The following is a 22,826-nucleotide window of genomic DNA, read 5'->3' as shown; positions in this document are numbered from 1 at the left end:
GATTTGGTGCCTGTTTGAGTCTTGGTGTGCTTCCAGAGCCATTGTTCCAATGCGGGCTCCTGTCTCGCCGATTCTGGACTTTTTGCAGGAAGGTGTACAAAAAGGCTTGGCCTATAATTCCCTGCGGGTGCAGGTGGCAGCGTTGGCCTCCCTTCGTGGTAAGGTGGAAGGCGTGTCTTTGGCTGCTCACCCAGATGTGGCACGGTTTCTTAGAGGGGTGCTTCGGCTCTGACCTCCAGTGCGAGCACCCTGTCCAGCTTGGAACCTGGGGCTAGTTTTGAAAACCCTGCAGGCATCTCCTTTTGAGCTGCTTCGGCGAGCATCGGAGAAAGACTTGACACTGAAGGCCGTTTTTCTGGTGGCCATTACCTCGGCGAGACGGGTGTCAGAGCTCCAGGCGCTGTCCTGTAGAGACCCATTTCTGCAATTTTCAGAGTCCGGAGTCACGGTTCGGACCGTGCTTTCCTTTATGCCTAAGGTGGTTTCAGCCTTTCACTTAAACCAGCCTATTTTCTTGCCCTCTTTTTCAGAGGAAGAGTTTCCAGAATCTTTTGGGCAGCTGCACCTTTTGGATGTGCGCAGGACTCTGCTGCAGTATCTGCGAGTTACTAACTCTTTCAGGACTTCTGATCATCTGTTTGTTTTGCTATCCGGTTCTCGCAGAGGGTCTCCAGCGTCTAAAGCCACTATTGCCCGCTGGCTCAAAGAAACTATCTTTTCAGCTTATCTGCTGGCCGGCAGGGTTCCGCCTGTAGCCTTTAAGGCACATTCTACTAGAGCGATTTCTTCCTCTTGGGCTGAAACTGGAGCACTCTCTCTTCAAGAGATATGCAGTGCAGCAACATGGGCTTCTAAGCTCTCCTTTGCCCGACATTACAGGCTGGATGTGGCTGCCAGGAGGGATGCGCGTTTTGGTGCACAAGTGCTAGCGCTTGGTGTGGCTTGTTCCCACCCTATCTAGGGATTGCTTTGTTACATCCCATACGTAATGGCTTCATCTGCTTGATGACAAGGAAGGGAAAATTAGGTTCTTACCTTGGTAATTTTCTTTCCTTTAGTCATAGCAGATGAAGCCATGAGCCCTCCCTGTATGATTGTCTGTATGCTGTGAATCTGTTTTTCAGGTTCTGTTCTAATTTCCTGAAGTTCCTTCCTTGGGAGAAAGTTGGAAAACAATCTTCAGGATTCATGTTCAGTTTAAATTTAGGAGGATGTGTTCATTCCCTCCAGTGTGTTGGGAGGATGTGTGATTCCCTCCAGGAGGCGCGTGTGTTCCCCTCCAGTTCTATAAATAGGAGGATGAGTTCATTCCCTCCAGTGTGTTGGGAGGATGTGTGATTCCCTCCAGGAGGCGCGTGTGTTCCCCTCCACTTATACAATAAGGAGGATGAGTTTATTCCCTCCAGGAGGATGTGCATTCCCTCCTTTATGAGTTCATGCCCTTGTGATGGGCCATCGTTCGCTGTGAGGAAAGCTCTTGTGATTCCCATTGCGGTTTGCCATACTGCTTTGGAAGCTTTAAATACTGAAGAGGCAGTGGAGCTAGCTGGCCAAGAGGGCACTGTGAAAGTTTGAGTGCTCTCTATCTCCCCTGCTGGTTGATGGACATAACCCATACAGTGGGGGAAATAAGTATTTGATCCCTTGCTGATTTTGTAAGTGTGCCCACTGACAAAGACATGAGCAGCCCATAATTGAAGGGTAGGTTATTGGTAACAGTGAGAGATAGCACATCACAAATTAAATCCGGAAAATCACATTGTGGAAAGTATATGAATTTATTTGCATTCTGCAGAGGGAAATAAGTATTTGATCCCCCACCAACCAGTAAGAGATCTGGCCCCTACAGACCAGGTAGATGCTCCAAATCAACTCGTTACCTGCATGACAGACAGCTGTCGGCAATGGTCACCTGTATGAAAGACACCTGTCCACAGACTCAGTGAATCAGTCAGACTCTAACCTCTACAAAATGGCCAAGAGCAAGGAGCTGTCTAAGGATGTCAGGGACAAGATCATACACCTGCACAAGGCTGGAATGGGCTACAAAACCATCAGTAAGACGCTGGGCGAGAAGGAGACAACTGTTGGTGCCATAGTAAGAAAATGGAAGAAGTACAAAATGACTGTCAATCGACAAAGATCTGGGGCTCCACGCAAAATCTCACCTCGTGGGGTATCCTTGATCATGAGGAAGGTTAGAAATCAGCCTACAACTACAAGGGGGGAACTTGTCAATGATCTCAAGGCAGCTGGGACCACTGTCACCACGAAAACCATTGGTAACACATTACGACATAACGGATTGCAATCCTGCAGTGCCCGCAAGGTCCCCCTGCTCCGGAAGGCACATGTGACGGCCCATCTGAAGTTTGCCAGTGAACACCTGGATGATGCCGAGAGTGATTGGGAGAAGGTGCTGTGGTCAGATGAGACAAAAATTGAGCTCTTTGGCATGAACTCAACTCGCCGTGTTTGGAGGAAGAGAAATGCTGCCTATGACCCAAAGAACACCGTCCCCACTGTCAAGCATGGAGGTGGAAATGTTATGTTTTGGGGGTGTTTCTCTGCTAAGGGCACAGGACTACTTCACCGCATCAATGGGAGAATGGATGGGGCCATGTACCGTACAATTCTGAGTGACAACCTCCTTCCCTCCGCCAGGGCCTTAAAAATGGGTCGTGGCTGGGTCTTCCAGCACGACAATGACCCAAAACATACAGCCAAGGCAACAAAGGAGTGGCTCAGGAAGAAGCACATTAGGGTCATGGAGTGGCCTAGCCAGTCACCAGACCTTAATCCCATTGAAAACTTATGGAGGGAGCTGAAGCTGCGAGTTGCCAAGCGACAGCCCAGAACTCTTAATGATTTAGAGATGATCTGCAAAGAGGAGTGGACCAAAATTCCTCCTGACATGTGTGCAAACCTCATCATCAACTACAGAAGACGTCTGACCGCTGTGCTTGCCAACAAGGGTTTTGCCACCAAGTATTAGGTCTTGTTTGCCAGAGGGATCAAATACTTATTTCCCTCTGCAGAATGCAAATAAATTCATATACTTTCCACAATGTGATTTTCCGGATTTAATTTGTGATGTGCTATCTCTCACTGTTACCAATAACCTACCCTTCAATTATGGGCTGCTCATGTCTTTGTCAGTGGGCACACTTACAAAATCAGCAAGGGATCAAATACTTATTTCCCCCACTGTAGGTAATGGCTTCATCTGCTATGACTAAAGGAAAGAAAATTACCAAGGTAAGAACCTAATTTTCCCATACCATAAGCAGTAATTCTACAAGTCACACAAGGAAAAGGAAAGCATCTTAAACACTACAGTGAGCACTAGAACATCAATTCACCTATTGTAAAACGAAACCAGACAGAATAGTACAGATCGTCAATCCTGTACAGTCAATGCCAACTGAAAGCCATGTCTTTTTCACAAACACAGATACACCCTAATCCACTATAGAATAAGTAATCATAAACTTTCTATTTAGACAAAAATTAAATTGAACCCCCAAGATGCCAGACTGCATACAATGCAACACCACAGAAACAGAAAATGTCCCCTAATACTGTGCAAAATATAAAGACAGCAGATGCAAATTTGAAAAAAAAAATAACAAATACCAATCACCTACAAATTAACAAATAGAAATAAAACAAATATAGAAAATAAAACAATACCATTTTATTGGACTAATACATTTAGCTTTCAGAGGCCAAAACATCCTTCCTCAGGTCAATACAATATAGTGCTGTTATAGTATCCTATCCTGACCTGAGGAAGGGGGTTTTTTGTTCTCCAAAAGTTAGTCAAAATGTATTAAAATTAGTCCAATAAAAAGATTACCTTATTTACATGTTCTGTTTATAAACATTTATTAACACATCTACAATACTACTTTATCCTAAAGCAAAAAAAATAAAAAAATATATTTTATTTACAGTTTGTTGTCTCTGGTTTCTGCTTTCCTCATTTTCTTTTCACTGTCTTCCTTCCATCCAGCATCTGTCTTCGCTCTCTCTCTGCCATCCAGTGTCTGCCCTCTCTGCCGTCCCCTCCATCCTATGTCTGCCCTCCCTCCCTGCCCCTTCCATTCCCTGCCTGCCCTCTCTCTACCATCCAAATCTGCCCTCTATCTCTGCCCCTTCCATCCACCATCGGCCCTCTTTCTCTCTCCCCCTTCCATCCACTGTCTGCCCTTTCTCTCTGTCCCTTCAATCCACTATTTGCCCTCCTTCTCCCATCCATCCAGGGTCTGCCTTCCCTCTCGCTCCCCCTTCCATCCAGGGTCTGTCCCCCTCTCTCTGCCCCCTCTTTTTGGCCCCCAGTTCCAGCCCCATTATCCACCTGCCCCTAGTCCTAGCCCCAGGCCACATCTCCCACCTGCCCCCCTTTTCAGTCCCAGCCCTTTTCTCCCACCAGTCCCGAGCTTCAGCCCCAGCCACTTCTCCCTGTCCCCTTTTCAGCCCCCAGTTCCAGTACTAGCCCCCTTATCCCACCTACCCTCCTTTTCAGCCCCCAGTTCCAGTCCCCTTCATTCACATGCCTTGCTTGAGAGCCCCCCTTTTCAGCCCCAGACCCATTCTCCCATCTGCCCCAGGCATGGCCCCATTCTCCCTCCTGCCCCAGGCATGACCCCATTCTCCCTCCTGCCCCCTTCTCAGACCCAGTTCCAGCTCAGGCCCCTTCTCCTATCTGAACCCCCCTCCCAGACCCAGTCCCCTTCTTCCATCTGAGCCCCCTCCCAGACCCAGTCCCCTTCTTCCATCTGAGCCCCTCCCAGACCCAGTCCCCTTCTCCCATCTGAGTCCCCTTCTCCCATCTCAGTCTCCTCCCTCCTGACCCAGTCCCCACCTGCGTACCAGCTCCGTCGACAGACGACCCTCTTTTCCTGCCACCCGGCCGGCACCCAGCCTTTAAAACAAATCTGTGAAGCGCCTCGCGTCTGCTCTGCTGTAAAGGAAGCAAATTGCCTCGTCGCTTTGGCCCTTCCCTCACTGTGTCCCGCCCTCGCGGAAATAGGAAATTACATCAGAGGGCGGGACACAGTGAGGGAAGGGCCGATGCGACAAAGCGATTTGCTTCCTTTACAGCAGAGCAGACGTGAGGTGTCTGTCGATGGAGCTGGTGGTAGGCAGATGGGGACTGAGGCGCCAGCGGAGCACCCCCCCCCCCACCTGCTGACACCCGGGGCGCACCGCCCCCACCGCCCCACCCTTGGTATGCCACTGGAGCTCACACAGATCCTGTGGTAGCCCTTCCCCCATCTTCCAGCATGGTTTTCCTGTTACCAAGGTAACCAGTGCAAGGGGCGGGGAAGCCACAGGGCTGGTGATTGCTAAAAGGTCCCACATTGATTTTCTCTTCTGTGGCTACTTCTGCTGCACTGCAGCTACTGGTCACACACCATGTGCGGTTTCTTTATATTAACGCTGTAAAAAATACATGCGCTTCCTTGCCCACCTAATATTAAGCATCCACAAATATTAAACAATATTATAGCAACTAGCCTGGAACAAAAAAATCACAATGAGCAATTGAAAAGGCTAAATTATGACTTAAAATTCACTATGACTTGACATAGCTGGCTTTTTATTTCTGATGTAAACATTATAATAAACCAAAAAAACAGGATAAAGACCTCCGCAGTGACACAAAAAACAACACAGATGGCAAAGGTGATCCAAGGAATGAAGAGCAAACAAGCGTTTGCCAAAGCAAGCTTTATTGAACAAGAACCCAACTTTGTCAGGTTTCAGCTTCGCATGTCAGGGGTTATCAGATTCTTCAAGACAAAACTTAAAGAATTCACTTCTACAGAAAAACTCATTGTCGGTCTGATGTGAAGTGTCTGCTCGAGCAGAAGCTCTCGCATCAGATTGATGAGTTTTTCTGTGGAAGTCAATTCTTTTAAGTTTTGTCTTGAAAAATCTGGTGACCCCTGATGAAGGTGAAACTGAAACTTGGCCAAGTTGGGTCCTCCTTCAATAAAGCTTGCTTTCGTGAACATCATTTTCTTTAATTCCTATCAACGGGAAACTATTGTAGTTTTTCTTTGTAACATGGAGAAGATGATGGTTGTATGAATACACATACATAACATATTAGATGACTGCAGATAAAGACCTATGCGGCACATCTAGTCTGCCTGAGAAAATAAACTCATTACATAAGGTATGAAGTGATACAACATACCTGATCTTGATTTGTCCATTGTTATTTTCAGGGCATAGACTGTAGAAGTCTGCCCAGCATTGTCCTTGTTCTAAAACTTTTGATGATGGCTGATGATGTGTAATAGCAGTATCCCATGCTACCCTACACTTCTTGGGAATGAAACAATATCTTAATATAGTTAGGAGTGGAGGAGTAGCCTAGTGGTTAGTGCAGTGGACTTTGATCCTGGGGAACTGAGTTCGATTCCCACTGCAGCTCCTTGTGACTCTGGGCAAGTCACTTCACCCTCCATTGCCCCTGGTACAAAATAAGTACCTGAATATATGTAAACCGCTTTGAATGTAGTTGCAAAAACCTCAGAAAGGCAGCATATCAAGTCCCATTTCCCTTAATAGCATTTGGCATACAGTTCTTTACAGACTACTTTCAAAGTTGTCGATATGGGAGGCTTCTTTTTGCTGTGTAATACATTTCCTCCAGTGCATACTTTATTACCCCTTATGTTTGTGAAGAGCAGGAAGTGCTGCCACTGTCCAGATAATACCAGGGTGGTGCTAGGCCAGAGCAGGAGGTGATCCAGAGAGCAGCGATATTCAGGCAGCTATCTGGAAATTGCTGTTGTATCTTTATCTGGACAGCTGTCTGGAGATTGGCAGCACTCCCTGCTCTATAGAAACATTCAGCATTGCTCACTGTCTGGATAGAGGCAATGAATATGAGAATAATTTAAAAGCTGTGGTTGGTGTTTAAAACAAATGCCAACTGCGGAGTTTAAATGTTGACCTGCCATTGCTTTGTCTTCAAACACAAAAAAATGGACACCAAACTGTTCAAGAACTCCCTGAGGTGGCTGGTTTATTTAAGATTAATTTTTTTAAATTAGCTTCCTACGATTTGTTAATGGCCTACTATAGTACAGATATACCTGCATAAAAGAGAGATAAAATGTTGAAATGAGCCTCCCAGGCTGGGATCCTTTATTTTTATTACTAAACAGGAGTATACAGTGGTGTTCTGGTACATTTTTAACATTTGGCGCTCTCTCCAGGCATATCCAGCCCTGCAGTTTGTGGGGGGGAGAGAATGTATTCATCTCTCCCCCCCACCCTTCCCTGTGCAGGTGTGCTAGGCAAACCTTTGCTGGCAGGGATGCTGAACCCCGCCAGCCAAATAAATGGACTGCGGCCTCTCCCTGCTGCTTGTTTCCAACTCTGAGCAGCATGCCGAGACTTCTTCGAGCATGTGCGAGAAATCTAGGCGTACTGCTCGGAGCCAGAAACAAGCAGTGGGGAGCAGCGGCAGTCCATTTATTTGGCTGGCGAGGCTCGGCATCCCTGCCAACAAAGTAAAAGGGAGTTCAGGTGGGGGCCTGAGCCCAGATTTTGGAAGCCGGTTAAAGTAGCCATGGGGGGGGGGGGGGGTGGGGGGGGGGCTACTTTAAACCCTTTAGTGTCCAATGTTCCCATCAATCTGTTCTCATATGGCTTATTATGGGAGCATTGGACATTAAAGGGTTAACAACTGGCTCCCAAAATTCTGAAAAACTTAACAAACGGCTCTCAGAAGCCAGTGTAAGCCAGCTCCAGCACACCGCTGGGTGCACATCAAATCAGTAACGCTGCCTTTTCTTCTTGTAGGTTGCTGGGACTTCCCAGGGTTCAATTGGTCCATGCCTACAACCCCAGTAGAGAGAGAGAAGTTATAGTGACTTCGGTGTTCACAGCAACTCCGCATTTCCATGTGTCTGCCGTTCAGAGCAGGGTAAGTGCCTGTCTCTGCTCTTGGAAACTCTCTGCACTGGCACCATGCCAAGTCTTCAGACTTTCTAACCTCCTCAGCCCCTTCTCCCCTTTCAATCCATCTTTCATAACACACATGAATGGATGGTTCATCGTGATGGCCTTCATTCCTTCCTGATTTTCAGTTCTTGCTCTCCACCTCTTAAAACAGAGCAAGCTGAGAAAAAACAAATAGCTATTTTCACCACTGCTTTTGGCTCCTAACCACTACTCAGTTCCCCTATCCTTGTTCTTTCTCACCCAGTACTTTCCTCACCCTTAATTGTCTTGTCTGTCTGTATTTTTAGATTGTAAGCTCTATCGAGCAGGGACTGTCTCTCTGTGTCAGGTGTTCAGCGCTGCGTGCGTCTCTGGTAGCGCTATACAAATGTTAATAATAATAATAGTAATAAAAATAAAAGGGCAAACACTACCTCCTTTCTAGGGGTAGTGTCTCCAAATAGGTAAGTTTCATTTACCAAAGTGCATGATGTGATTAATGGCCACTTGCAGTTAATGTTGTATTTAACACATCGAAAGTTATACATACTCATCTGTATAACTTGGATTCCTCTGTTTTAAATATTTCATCATGTGTGTTCCTTACAAAAGAAAAGTGATAAATGCAGTTGTTATCTTTAAGGAAGAAGCTCAGGCATCTCTGGTGGTGATATCGCCTGGAGCTGGCCTCTGTTTTTTTTCCCTACAGTTTTATTTTGAGCTATTTGAGTCTGGTGAAGAGTGAAAAAATGACCCCTTTTCTTTAAAACCAAGTTATATAGATCTTTATGTATGTATTCATGTGTGTGGTTAACAAGGCACAAGTTCTGCAGAGGGTGATTTTGCACCAGTGTGGAATAACCGCATGCTAAATTGTAGCGTCATTTTCTTCTTTCAGTGATGGATGCAGCAGTAGGTGGTGGGGTGTCTGTGGGTGTTTTCTGTATATGCCAAAATGTGTTGCACTCTACAGCAGATTATTTGAGCTTTATGAAAAGCCTGACAGAGGACAGTGAACCTGTGGTTCAGCTGAATATATAGCATCAGGGTAATATAAGGTGAGGGGAGTGGGGGGGGGGGGGGGGCAAGTGCCTCATCACCCCACTGCAAATTAACTGAAACATACAGCAAAAACTAACTAAAACATTCTTCCCAAGTCACAAGATTTTAAATTGCTGAGGCTGTTTCAAATCAAAGCGCATTTTTTTCCACTTTGCATTGAGAAAGGTTTTTGTTTTCTGGATGTGATTTGAAACAGCCTTAGCAATTTAAAATCTTGTGACTTGGAAAAATGTTCCAGCTGATTTTTTTTTTTTTTGCTGTATATTGCAGTAGGGTAATGATGCATTTGCTTTACATGTTGAATTCTGTGCTGAAACCATAAGGCTAAGTATAAAGCAGGTAACCATCAACCTATGTGAGATTCTTCATTTGGTCTTCAAAATATCAGGCGGCTCCCCTCTTTTTTTTGGCACATTGTGTGCTCTTTGCTCATCCTAACAGCACCTCCTGGCTATAGCTTCGTTCCGACAAATTAGATATGACACCATCAGGCTTATTTTTGAAAGAGAAGGACGCCCATCTTTCGATCGGAAGATGGGCGTCCTTTCAGGGTTGCCCAAATAGGCATAATCGAAAGCCGATTTCGGGCGTCCCCAACTGCTTTCCGTTGCGGGGACGACCAAAGTTCCCGGGGGCGTGTCGGAGGCATAGCGAAGGTGGGACTTGGGCGTGCCTAACACATGGGCGTCCTCGACCCATAATCGAAAAAAGAAGGGTGTCCCTGATGAGCATTTGGACGACTTTACTTGGGTCCTCTTTTTGTTACGACCAAGCCACGAAAAGGTGCCCGAACTGACCAGATGACCACCGGAGGGAATCGGGGATGACCTCCCCCTACTCCCCCAGTGGTCACTAACCCCCTCCCACTCTCAAATAAATTCTTTAAAAATATTTTTTACCAGCCTCTATGCCAGCCTCAAATGTCATACTCAGGTGTATCACAGCAGTATGCAGGTCCCTGGAGCAGTTTTAGTGGGTGCAGTGCACTTCAGACAGGCGGATCCAGGCCCCCCCCCCCCACCTGTTACAATTGTGGTGGTAAATGTGAGCCCTCCAAAACCCACCACAAACCCACTGTACCCACATCTAGGTGCCCCCCTTTCACCCATAAGGGCTATGTTAGTGGTGTACAGTTGTGGGTAGTGGGTTTTGTGGGGGTTTTAGGGGGTTCAGCACACACGGTAAGGGAGCTATGCACCTGGGAGCAATTTCTGAAGTCCACTGCAGTGCCCGGTTGGTGTCCTGGCATGTGAGGGGGACCAGTGCACTACAAATGCAGGCTCCTCCCATGACCAAATGGCTTGGGATTTGGTCGTTTCTGAGATGGGCGTCCTCGGTTTCCATTATCGCTGAAAATCAGAAACGACCAAGTCTAAGGATGACCATCTCTAAGGTCGACCTAAATTTCCAGATTTGGGTGTCCCTGACCGTATTATCGAAACAAAAGATGGACGTCCATCTTGTTTCGCTAATACGGGTTTCCCTCCCTTTCACGGGGACGTCCTGCGAGGACGTCCTCAGAAAAACTTGGGCGTCCCTTTCGATTATGCCCCTCCACGTGTCACTATGTTTTTAGTCGTCGGTCCCATCTTATGGAACGCTCTTCCTCTTCATCTGAAATTGCAGACCACTCTAGAGAAATATAAATCTGATCTAAAAACATTTGTTTTTAGAGATGCTTTTGTCCAAACTTGAGGCTATCGTTGGTGTGGGCCTGCCGGCCAACTCGGACATGCTTCTCAATCCCCTCCACTGTTTTTCACTACTGCCCCATCTTTCCTGTCATGTATTATAGTTCCATTTTCACTGTCCACCCACTCTTAACTTTCTTTTCCTTTCTTTTTTCTTTTATCCCTTAGGATTGTAAACCGCTCAGATATGCTTCTTGATGTGTGGGATAAACAAGTGCTTAATAAATTTGGAAGCTTAGATGGTGTAATTATGTGGGACACAGTGTTTGGTACTAATATTAGCTACATACAGCAGGTATTAATACATACTTTTAAACTGTATTTGAAATTCCTCATTCTGCCATTGTGGCCAAAGGGAATTTGTGTGGGCTTCTTTTTTTATGTATCTCTTCAGATACTGGTAAGTGATTCCATTACATACCCCAGCCATCCAGACCCATGAGCAATACCGGAGCAGACCAGAAAAACTTTCAGATTTTAATAGATTTTTGCATGTTGTTGTATAAGCATTGCAGTGGTGTTTGTCTGCTAGAAGGATCTTGACAGTGTGGTTCTGAAGGCGTTACAGTTGTGATTTAGTTATGTTGCTGTGACTTGCACTGTGACTTTGCATGAACGATATCCATTTTGATGTTTTATGACCCCGGATGAAGCCTCGGGTCTGTGTGATTGTTTATCAATAAAATTGTTGAATTTTGAATTCTGTTTTCCTGGTCTGCTCTGTTTTTGGAGCTCAGTTTTGTGGGGGGTTTCACTAATATTTCCTATTTTCAGGATTTCTTTTTTCAGAGCCACATGCACAAAGATCCTGTTAAGGATCCGTCTGCGTTTCCAAATCGGTAAAAATTTACCGATTTAGAAACACAGAGGGATTCACAAAGAAAATCACATGCAAATGAGCTGCTCGTTGCTTTTGCGACCCAGCTCATTTGCATGCGATATGGGGGAAGCAAGTTGGTGAGCTGAGCAAGCGCAGAACAGTCAAATCGCAATGCGTGGCTGCTCTGCGCATGCTACAGACGGCTCTCGTACACGCAGACAAGCTGCGTGTATGATAACAGTAGATTTACCCTTCTATTTTTTTTTTTTTGGAACACAAAAGTGCTTTTTTTTTGGATGGGCATACCTGTATCGCAGCTCCCTGCCTCCCGCTGCTGGGAAAATGGGAAAAACCTATTTGCTATTCTCCGCTCTTCTGTGAGGAATCAGCAGCATCAGGGCTTGGTTCCACCCCCAGTTGTACCTGCTGCTTCTTTCTATTGGCTGGCTGACATCCTAGAACGCCTGTCTCCCTGAAGATGGACTCTCATTGGCTGGCTGCTGTCCCAACTCCTCCTCCCTGCAGGACTTCCGTGATGACATCACTTTAGAGCTGTGAACTGATTGGATCTGAACTCGTTAAGTTTAGTGCATCTGGCCCTCAGCTTCACACATTTCTCTTAATGGAGAATTCTTAGTAGAGGCCAGCTGAATTTTGGTTTCAATTTTGGCTTTGGTGCCAAAACCAGCCTGAAATTTGAATCCATCCCGGTTTCAGTTTTGGCCATAAATGCCAGTGCTTATTTTGGCTGAAACTGACACCCCCGGAGAAAAAAGTACCGCCCTCCCACCACCCATAGGCCCTCCCTGGAAGTACATTAGAAACCCTGGTGGTGGTGGTCTTGTGCAGATAACTTTTTCTGGGGAGTAGTCAATTTTGAATCTGATTTTTTGGACACCACGGTCTCAATCAGTGATGGCTGTATACAAACATCTATATACAAGAAACCCACAGACAGATGCAGCTACGTCCACAACTCCAGCTTCCTTCCTTCACATACAAAAAGATCCATCATTTACAGCCAAGCCACAAGATACCACCATATCTGCTCAGACCCAGGGGACAGAGTCAGACACCTTAAAAGCCTGACTGCATCCTTCAAACAGAAAGGCTACAACCCCAAAATAATCTCCAAGAATATTGCCTCCTCCCTCAAAACACCCAGGGAGAATCTGCAACAGTACAAGGAGAAAATATCCACAGACAGAATCCCCCTTGTAGTGATATACAATCCAGAGCTGGAAACCTGAGGAAAATCATAAGAGATCTACAACCTATACTCCAGGAGGATGAATTACTGAAAGAGATATTCCCATCCCCACCAGTACTGGCCTTCCGACAGCCACCCAACTTAAAACACAAGCTAATCAGAAGTAAACTTCCATCACAGACTGAAAAGGAACAGAAGGGCACACTTCCCTGTAATTTATCCAGTTGCAAACTATGCCAAAACATTTCATAGGACCCCACAGTCATCCACAAAGGAAAGATATTCAATATAAAGGAATCTTTCACTTGCTCATCTTCCAATGTGGTATATATCATTCAGTGTAAAAAATGTAACGAAGGATGCTATATTGGAGAAACAGGCCAGATGCTTAAGACAAGATTCAATTTACATAGACATCACATGAACAATACTGGTGCCTGTAGGGCTCCCACCCCTGTTGGTCAGCATTTTACAGGACCAGGACACTGTACCAGTGACTTCACAGTGAGAATCCTGAAAGGTAACTTTAAAACCATACAAGAACGTAAGACCTTTGAAGTCAGAATGATTGAATATTTTAACACCCAACAGAAAGGACTTAACAAGGATCTGGGGTTCCTAGCCCATTATAAACCTTAATTTGTATTTCTCTGTTGATCACCCCACCCCTCACCTATCCACACCCATCCTGTTAGAATATCAATGATATGCTTTGATGTCCCCATGCATACCGTGTTTCCCCGAAAATAAGACACTGTCTTATATTAATTTTTGCTCCCAAAAATGCGCTAGGTCTTATTTTCAGGGGCTGTCTTATTTTTCGAGGAAACATCGGGGTTGGATAGGGGTTGGCCCGTCCGCCCTCCATCGTTCCTGGAACTAACTTTAAACGCCTCCTTTCACCTTCACAGCAAGCAGCAGCAGGGCAGTCCACTCCTTCCTTCCGTGTCCCGCCCTCACCTGACGTAACGTCTGCGAGGGCGGGGCACGGAAGGAAGGAGAGGTCTGCCCTGCTGCTGCTTGCTGCGAAGGTGAAAGGCGTTTAAGGTTAGTTCCGGGAGCGACGGAGGGTGGGTGGAGGGGGCCCCCGGCGACCTCGGGTGGGGGGGCGGCCTTGTCCGGCTCTCGGCGGCCCTGCTTTCAAACAAAAATTTGCTAGGTCTTACTTTCGGGGGAGGCCTTATATCTACCAATTCAGGAAAACCTCTACTAGGTCTTATTTTCGGGGGATGTCTTACTTTCGGGGAAACAGGGTACCTCCTACCCACCCCCATCCTCCCACCCTGTCAGACTGTCATAGTAATGCTTAAATGTTTTCACTTATATACACTGTCAGGTAGCACATTTGCTTATTTCCGATCTGACGAAGAAGGGCAACCTTCAAAAGCTAATCAAGAAATGTATTAAGTTATGTCCAATAAAAAAGGTATCATCTTATTTTCTTTTCCATGTTTTATTTTGTTTGATTTCTATTGATAACCTTAAGAGTGGACTAACACGGCTACCACACTCCTCACTCAATAAAAAAACCCCATTTTGCTATCAATTTACATGTATCATATACATTTTATTAACAAATTTCTTATTTAAAATCTTGAACCACAGTACTGTGTCATCAGTGTAAGTCCTGCAATTATTTATTTGCCCAAGGGGAAAGTGGTACATAGGGCAAACGGTGAGATCAATCAAATTGCAAATAGTGCAGCATTTGAGTAATTTACGCCTGAATCGTCAATAAGGCACCATTAGTTCAACATTGGCTTCAGTTTACTGATTTACCTCAGGATTTAAAATTTGTTGTTTTACTGCAAGTTCAAACTGTTAGAGGGGGAAACATGTCCTGTATATTGCTAGATAAAGAATAAAAACTTATTTATAGTTGTCAAACTGTGGAACCAATGGGGTCAAATAAGGAGGTTGATATCCAGCAGATAGCCAAGACCTGTCGCTTCTTCCTCTATAACATTAGCAAAATTCGCCCTTTCCTTTCTGAGCACACCACCCGAACTCTCATCCACTCTCTCATTACCTCTCGCCTTGACTACTGCAACCTACTCCTCACTGGCCTCCCACTTTGCCATTTATCCCCCCTTCAGTCCGTTCAGAACTCTGCTGCACGGCTTATCTTCCGCCTGGACCGATATACTCATATCACCCCTCTCCTCAAATCGCTGCACTGGCTTCCTATTAGGTACTGCATACAGTTCAAGCTTCTCCTGCTAACCTACAAATGTGCTCGATCTGCAGCCCCTCCCTACCTCTCTACCCTCATCTCCCCCTACGTTCCTACCCGTAACCTCCGCTCTCAAGACAAATCCTTCCTTTCAGTACCCTTCTCCACCACCGCCAACTCCAGGCTCCGCCCTTTCTGCCTCGCCTTACCCCATGCTTGGAATAAACTCCCTGAGCCCATTCGCCAGGCCACCTCCCTACCCATCTTCAAATCTTTGCTCAAAGCCCACCTCTTCAATGTCGCCTTCAGCACCTAACCACTATACCTCTATTCAGGAAATCTAGACTGCCCCAACTTGACATTTTGTCCTTTAGATTGTAAGCTCCTTTGAGCAGGGACTGTCCTTCTCTGTTAAACTGTACAGTGCTGCGTAACCCTAGTAGCGCTCTAGAAATGTTTAGTAGTAGTAGGTTGATTGGTCAGCATTGGGGTGTGAATGACGTATGTGTATATATAGGGGGCCTTTTACTAAAGGTTAGCTTGAGTTGTCTGCAGCAGGTCCCATTTTATTCCTGTGGGCCCTGCTGCAGATAACGCAAGCTAATCTTTAGTAAAAGACCCCCATAGAGCAGTAACTTTTCAAGGGTAATCCAGACGCCTAGCAAGGAGTGTTTCCTTGCAGGATTTAAGAGCAGTGCCACGAGTTGGCCCGAGATTGGTCTCAGAATGTATAAGGTAAAATTTGATATGCTTCTCTAAATGAGATAATTGGAGACAAGTATGGTTTATGAATATGCATGCAATAAGGTATGTATTTTGTGTTTTTGAAGTCTTAGCTCCTGAAGATGCCGAAAGGTGAAAGATGGCACTGTGTTGAGCTTTGATGTGTTGGAGTAGTATGGATTTTAAGCAGAGTGAGCACAACAGTTCAGTGTGAGCTTGGAGCGTACAATCCTTTAATGATACTATATGGTGAAACCCCTATTTATTTATTTGTTACATTTGTACCCCCACATTTTCCCACCTATTTGCAAGCTCATTGTGGCTTACAAGTACCATAGAGGCTGTTGCCAAGTCGGTTGGTGACAGATACAAAGTTATATTGTGATCAGATGAGGTAGGTGTGGATCAGGCATCAGGGGGATCGAAAGAAGTGAAGATTATAAATTGTCCAGAACGGTCATTAGTTGTGCTGTGTTGCTGGGTACTGGTCTTTTATGTTGGATCGTTGGGATAGGCCTTTTTGAAGAGGTAAGTTTTGAGTGATTTTCTGAAGTTTAAGTGGTCATGGATTTTTCTGACAGCATTTGGGAGACCGTTCCATAGTTGTGCGCTTATGTAGGAGAAGTTGGATGCGTAGGTTGCTTTGTATTTTAGCCTCTTGCAGTTTGGATAATGTAGGTTTATGTATGATCTTGATGATCTGATTCTGTTTCTGGTCGGTAGATCTATTAGGTCTATCATATATCCTGGTAGTATGCCGTAGATGATTTTGTGTACCAAGGTGCAGATTTTGAAGATGGTCCGTTCTTTGATGAGGAGCCAGTGCAGCTTTTCACGTAGGGGTTTAGCACTTTAACAATTTAACAATTTGATGAGAATAAGTGAGAAAATACGGAAAAGTGAAGAACAATCAAGTGGAGTTATTTGCATTTCTGTGGAGATAACAATAAGATGACATGGCTGCAATTGGTGAACTTTAAACAGATAGGAGCAGAGTGATAAATTACGACGTCTTGTTTAATTGGGAGCAGGATACCTGTTAGAGTGAACTTGTTAAGAGGGACTTGCATATTGCACATTATGTATTAATTGCAGGACTTAACACTGATGACATAGACTGTGGTCCAAGATTTTAAATAAGAAATTTGTTAATAAAATTTATACGATACATGTAATTGATAGCAAAGTAGTTTTTATTGAGTGATTTTGTAAACATTATACAACTTTTATTTAGGTTGTGATCCCATTAATTTGAACTGGGTAATCACTTTGGGTAGAATTTTATAAGAATTTCCTGCATGTAAGGCTTGTTTTACATGTGGAAAAAGGGTCTTTTTAAAATTACACGTGTATCATGTAAAAGTACAGAATCAACAAGAACTGCAGCAGAGTTGTGGACGTGCATACTTCATGAAGTACGTGCATAGATTACATGTATACCTTTACACTTGCCTTGGAGCAAACGTAACTGTGTGTGAAAGCATTTGTGTGCTGTAGGCTGGGCCTCCGAGAGGGGGGGGCAGGGGGGGGACAAAATTCCCCGGGCCCGGGCCTCCAAGGGGGGCTCGGCGCCACAGTCCCCTCCACTCGCCCCCCTCCATCCACCACCGGGCTGGGCCCCCCTGAATTCAAATCATAGCGCCTCACCTCGACCTTGCTCCGTGTGAAAAAAGCGCAGCAGCAGCAGTCTGCAGATCGCCTCCCTTCGGGCCTTCCCTCCCTGTGTCCCGCCCTCACGCAAGTTACGTCAGACGAGGGCGGGACACAGGGAGGGAAAGCCCGAAGGGAGGCGATCTGCAGACTGCCGCTGCTGTGCTTCTTTCACATGGAGCAAGGTTGAGGTGAAGCGCTATGATTTGAATTCAGGGGGGCCCGGCCTGGTGGTGGAAGGAGGGGTGCGGGTGGAGGGGGGCGGTGACTACTACCTTGGGGGGGGGGGGCGGGGGTGGCCTTGCCCTGGGCCCAGCCCAGTCTCTTGGCGTCCCTGGCTGTAGGGTATTAATTCTAGTAACCTATTTATAAAGGCTCATAGTTGCCAGTATTGACTTATAAAATTAGTGATTTTGAGAGTGTTTATGGGTGCTTATTATAAAATAACCCTCCTCCACCATATGACTACTTTGGCAATGCTTCTATCCATTATTATGCCGGTAAAGTTTCCTGAATCTGAGAGAATGCATTCCTTAGCCATTTATATCATCAGATGCCAGCTCTAGCATCTGGTAGATTCCTTGAGGGTTCAAGAACAGCTGGAGATACAGAAATTTGATGCCGGTAGAATGTTTTTGCTGTGGTGCAGTAATTTGGCTAATAAGATTAGCTATATAGGAATATGAGGTGAAACAGTGGGCCTGAGAACAGACGCCATGGGAGAGCACAGCAAGACTGTGTTCCATTGAGTAACCTCTTCTCATATTCTCTGTTCCTCTTTAGGTGATTCCGGCAAAGAGGAAGACCACCTTCAGGGTGATATTCCTGCCAACTGATGAAGGCAGCATGGAAAGCACTCTATTTATAAATACCTCCTCTCATGGAGTTCTCTCATATCCGGTAATATGATTTTATGTTATTTCATGTTATTTATTTATTTGGTGGTGGTGGGGGAGCTATTTTAGCACTTGACTAGTTGCTTGAATTCTGCAGAGAGGAATAGATTTGGGAGCAGGCATGAGGACCATAGGGCTAAGCGAAGAGTGAGTGAGCCTGTGATGCTACTGAATTTTCAGGGCAGGCCCTAGAATGGTGTGGGCCTCTACATGCACCATAATGAGAGAGGAAGGGACCCTGGTGTCATGACATGAGACACATGTTCTTAGAAATGTTTATTGGTTTATTTTGATACTCTTTTATTTATTTATTTTTTTCCTTTTTGTATCTGTAAGTCAGTATAGAAATGACAAATCTATGTGTAGGACTTTTTTGGTGCCTTGTGTTAAAATGCCACACATGGGGCTGTTTCGATCTCCTCCCAGTCTCCCACCCGACTGACTACCTCCTCCGCACATCTTTGTTTCCTCAGTATATTCAAGGAAATGTACAACATCTTTCTAATGTTTCTAACTTGTGCTATATGTGCTGGTTAATGTGAAATATACTCTGTCAAGGAGTTCTTCCTGGGCATACACTTTTGAACAGGGCTTTAGCTGAAACTCCTTTGCTAAGGAAATGATATAGGTGGTGACAAGCATAAGGATAATAGGCTGATGTGAAACAGAAAGAGGTGGATGTATTTGCCACCCCTTGCCCCTCTGCCTTTCTCTACTGTGTCTCACCCATGGCTGGTTTTAAGATATTAAGAGTCTGTAGGCTGGACTGGATAGCACTGGGGAGACAAACTTTCTCTCCCAGACATTGTAGAACATGGTCCCTTTAGCAAGTAGAGTTGGGCTCCTGTTTTGCCCAGGTATTTGGAACCTCCAAATTTTGGCACCCTAGGCTGTTGCCTATGTTGCCTGAATGCATTCTAAATCTAGCCCTGGTCTTTCCCTCTTTTATCATCACATGCCCTTCTCTGACTTTCCTCCTTTTCGTGCCATTTTCCTTCCACCCACTCTCCCTTCTTTTCCCTCTTCTGCTACCCTGCCTTTCCTGTCCTTCCTACTCCCCCCACCCTCCCCACCCAACAGAATGGCAGAGGTAGTTTAAATGTGCACCTGCCCTTTATTATGTTACCTAGGTTCCTGAGTTTGAGCCCTATTGTTCCAGCTTCTTTCATGCTATTTCTGCATATTGTGTTTATTTTTTTGGATAAAGTCATTCATTTGATATACTGCCTTACCGTGGGTTCAGCCAAAGTGGTTTACATATTACTCATAGATACAGGTACTTTCTCTGCTCTTAGAGGATTCACAGTCTTTTTTGTACCTAAGGCAATGGAGAGTTTATTTTATTTATTCGTTACATTTGTACCCCACATTTTCCCACCTATTTGCAGGCTCAATGTGGCTTACAAAGTACCGTAAGGCGATAGCCACCTCCGGTCATGAAACAAATACAGAGTGATGTTATTGTCGAATGAGATTCATGTGTTACAGACACATTAGGGAATCGTAGAGAAGACGATAACAAGGAGCCGCAGTGGGAATCGAACCCTGCTCCTTTGTTTCTAGCCCATTGCACCAACCTCTAGGCTACTCTTCTACTGCCAATCTTAATTTAAACTTGACCGGACACAGATCTTCTATAAAGTTGAACATAGCACATCACATTCTGCAAAATGTTCTAAAAGGGGTAAAATACCTTTGAAGGCTTCCTTTATTTTTATATTTATTGCAGTTTATAAAATACACAAGAAAATTATGTACAAAGCAAAGAATACATGGCAAACATCAGATTCAATCAATCCCATACTAAAACAAATATTAGTCTAAGTCCAGTCCTTTGGAACATTGAAGGTGGAGAATAACATCATAATTACGATACATCAGCAAAAATCATCCTATATAATAAAACTCACCCTCAACGTTCTGAGGACACTGACGTCAGTGTCACTTCCTTCGGGTTCGAAGGGTTCTTGGTGGTGAAGCCACCGAAATCACTGTCTCTGGGCCCTGCCCTCGCATCAAATGTTATGACGTTGAGGGCGGAGCAATGGCGTCACAGATCGAGGGTGGAGCAATGGCGTCAGTGGCTTCACAACGAACAAGGACTCAGGAGATGAAGGTGGCGTGCGTTGACGAGGTGCAGAGCAATGGCGTCAGTGCCTTCACAACGACGAAGAGGTGGGTAGGGAGGGGGGTTGGGGAGGAAAACCTTGCTAGCGCCCGTTTCATTTGCTCCAGAAACGGGCCTTTTTTTACTAGTAAACACATAAGACCTGTCGAGCTCATTTAGATCAATGGTCCATCAAGCACATCATCCTTTGTTTGAGTCAGTAGCTAATGGGGAAATACATTTCTGTTTACTTGTAGAACTAAGAGATGGGAATTCCAAAATGTACAGGGGGAGATTCTACAATTTGGGTGCCTCCGTTATTTTCCCTGAGGACGTGCATATCTACCATGCTTCAGAAAATGGTGGAGGCCTTGAAAGATTGGTGGGAATCCCTTCTCTTACCTTGTTTTACTGATTTCAGCAGCTGATCAGCAGCACTTTTTTATATCGACGATAAAGCCACAGACAGTCCCATTCAATTTGGCTCAGGTGCCAGCTGAAGACATCTACAGCCTGCCATAACTCCCCTCGGCAGTCAGCATCAGCAGTCCTAAGTCATCAATGCCAACATTCTAATTTCTCATGTATGCTCAGTTCATGCACGAAAGCTGAGCATGCACAGGGTGCCGGTATCGGCAGCTGGGAGCACTGTCATTGATTGCCATAGTTGGCTGAGGAGAATTGTGGTGGGCAAGGGATGTCTTCAGCTGGCGGGGCTTGGGGGATACTTGCCAGCTAAAGTATTCAAGGGGTAGTATTCAGCTAGCGGCAGTTAGCAGAAATGCCCAGATATTCAATTCTGGGCTACATTGAACATACGTGTATGTATAGACAGCCAGCATTTATCCAGTGACGTGCTGGTATTTAGTCCTTAACCAGACAAGTTAGACTGGACAAAAATAAGACTGCATAAATGGCAGTCCTGTTTGTCCAGTTAACTGGTTAAGTGATAAATATCGGTACTTAACTGGGTAAGTGCTGACGCCACCCTGGACCTCCCACAAGATAAGAACATAAGAATAGCCATACTGGGTTGGACCAATGGTCCATCTAGCCCAGTATCCTGCTTCCAGCAGTGGCCAGTTCAGGTCACAAGTACCTGACAGACTCCCAGATAGTAGCAAGATTCATGCTACTGATCCCAGAGACAAGCAGTGGACAAGCAGTGGTTGGAGAGGATATTTAGCGGTACTGTCCAGGTAAGTTCTGCTGAATATTCCCGGATAGCCAACTGAGTGTCATTTAACCGGGTAGGAGCCCTCAATTTTAAAGTTTGGGGGGAGGGGGTTGGAGCATAGAAGAAATGCATCATGTCCACCCATTCTCTCTGTTGGGTACACAAAATTTGCGTTTGGTTATGCCACTGCTTTACATGTTGTGAGGAAGTATTTATGTGACTGTGTTTTGCTTTCTTTCAGCTGTTCGGAGTGGGAGTTTCACGAGACTCAACAGCAGGTTCTAAAATGCTGCTCCAAAACACTTGTGTACTGTTTCCTCATATTGAACACATTCATCTTCCACCAGTGCAGGTATGTGATGTTAAGAAATTAAAAAACTAAAATAAAACTTAGGGGGCAAATATACTGTATCTAGGTTTAGGGTCTAGCATTTTGGCTGTCGCTAAAATTGTTTGTGTAGGAGAAATGTTGGGTAAGATCCTTGTTACTAACTAGTAGCCGCTTTCAGACCTCAAGTATACGGTCCTTTCAGGAACTGAAATGTCTTCAACTACGTTCAAGATTAGACAAATAGGAGTGAGGCTTACCAGCCTTTGCTGCTTCTCTGGCTCGGAAATCCAGCTAGTTATTTCTCTCCCAAAATGTTTTGCCATTTGTTAAAAGTAAGGTCTTCATACTGTTCTGGTTTTCCTAGTGGTTTGAACCTGTGCCTGGCTTCTGAGTTATGGAAGGAGGTAGGATGGCCATGGAGAAAGGTGCAAGAGATGCTTCAAATGAACTTTGCAGAAACACGGGAAGTAACCTGGCAGCTCCTAGGCCCATAGCCAGGAGAAAGGAGAGTTTTATTGATGTAATGGATTCCTTGGTTTCTGTCAGGTAGTTAAATTTCAAGCTCTTGTAGGAGATTTAACTACCGGGCAGAAAATGCTGGGGGTGTAATTCTATAACACTGTGCCTGTATTTAGGTAATTAGAGAGTGCCTAATCTGTAAAAGAAAGTAGACACCTAGGTCCCTTTTGTAAAATACTAGTGTAGTTGGGTATATATACGCATATATTTTATGAGCAAGCATATATTGGGCCCTTGGCAAGCATATATTTGTGGGCCCCCCCCTTCCCAGGACCCCTTCCCCCACCATTATTTCACCTCTAGGGGAAAGTACAGAGCTTAGTTGTTGGTATGACAGCAGTAATAGTTTGTGAGTGAGCATGGGGGCTATGCAAGTACATGCTTTGAGTGGAGAGGCTTAATGGTTTTGAGCTGGAGAGCTGCCAAGTTCCCCAGTTCCAAAAGGGAAGTTCAGTCCTGGATTTCTACAACTGTATCCTGGTACATTTTGGGATCTGAA

General features: G+C 45.2%; 1 protein-coding gene across 3 annotated transcripts in view; it reads left to right on the top strand.

Moving 5' to 3' along the window:
• The window catches only part of TMEM131L (transmembrane 131 like), a 308,022-nt gene that overhangs the window by 124,869 nt on the left and 160,327 nt on the right, over positions 1 to 22,826 (top strand). For all 3 annotated transcript variants that reach the window (XM_030191626.1, XM_030191627.1, XM_030191625.1), the window contains exons 5-7: positions 7,828 to 7,951; positions 18,081 to 18,197; positions 21,719 to 21,829. In XM_030191626.1, the coding sequence (XP_030047486.1) occupies positions 7,828 to 7,951; positions 18,081 to 18,197; positions 21,719 to 21,829 (352 nt within the window). The remainder of the gene's footprint in view (positions 1 to 7,827; positions 7,952 to 18,080; positions 18,198 to 21,718; positions 21,830 to 22,826) is intronic.

This window comes from Microcaecilia unicolor, chromosome 2 (genome assembly GCF_901765095.1).
Source record: "Microcaecilia unicolor chromosome 2, aMicUni1.1, whole genome shotgun sequence".
Lineage (NCBI taxonomy): Eukaryota > Metazoa > Chordata > Amphibia > Gymnophiona > Siphonopidae > Microcaecilia > Microcaecilia unicolor.
The sequence above is the reverse complement of the archived record's forward strand: the minus strand, read 5'-3'. Positions and strand labels throughout refer to the sequence as shown.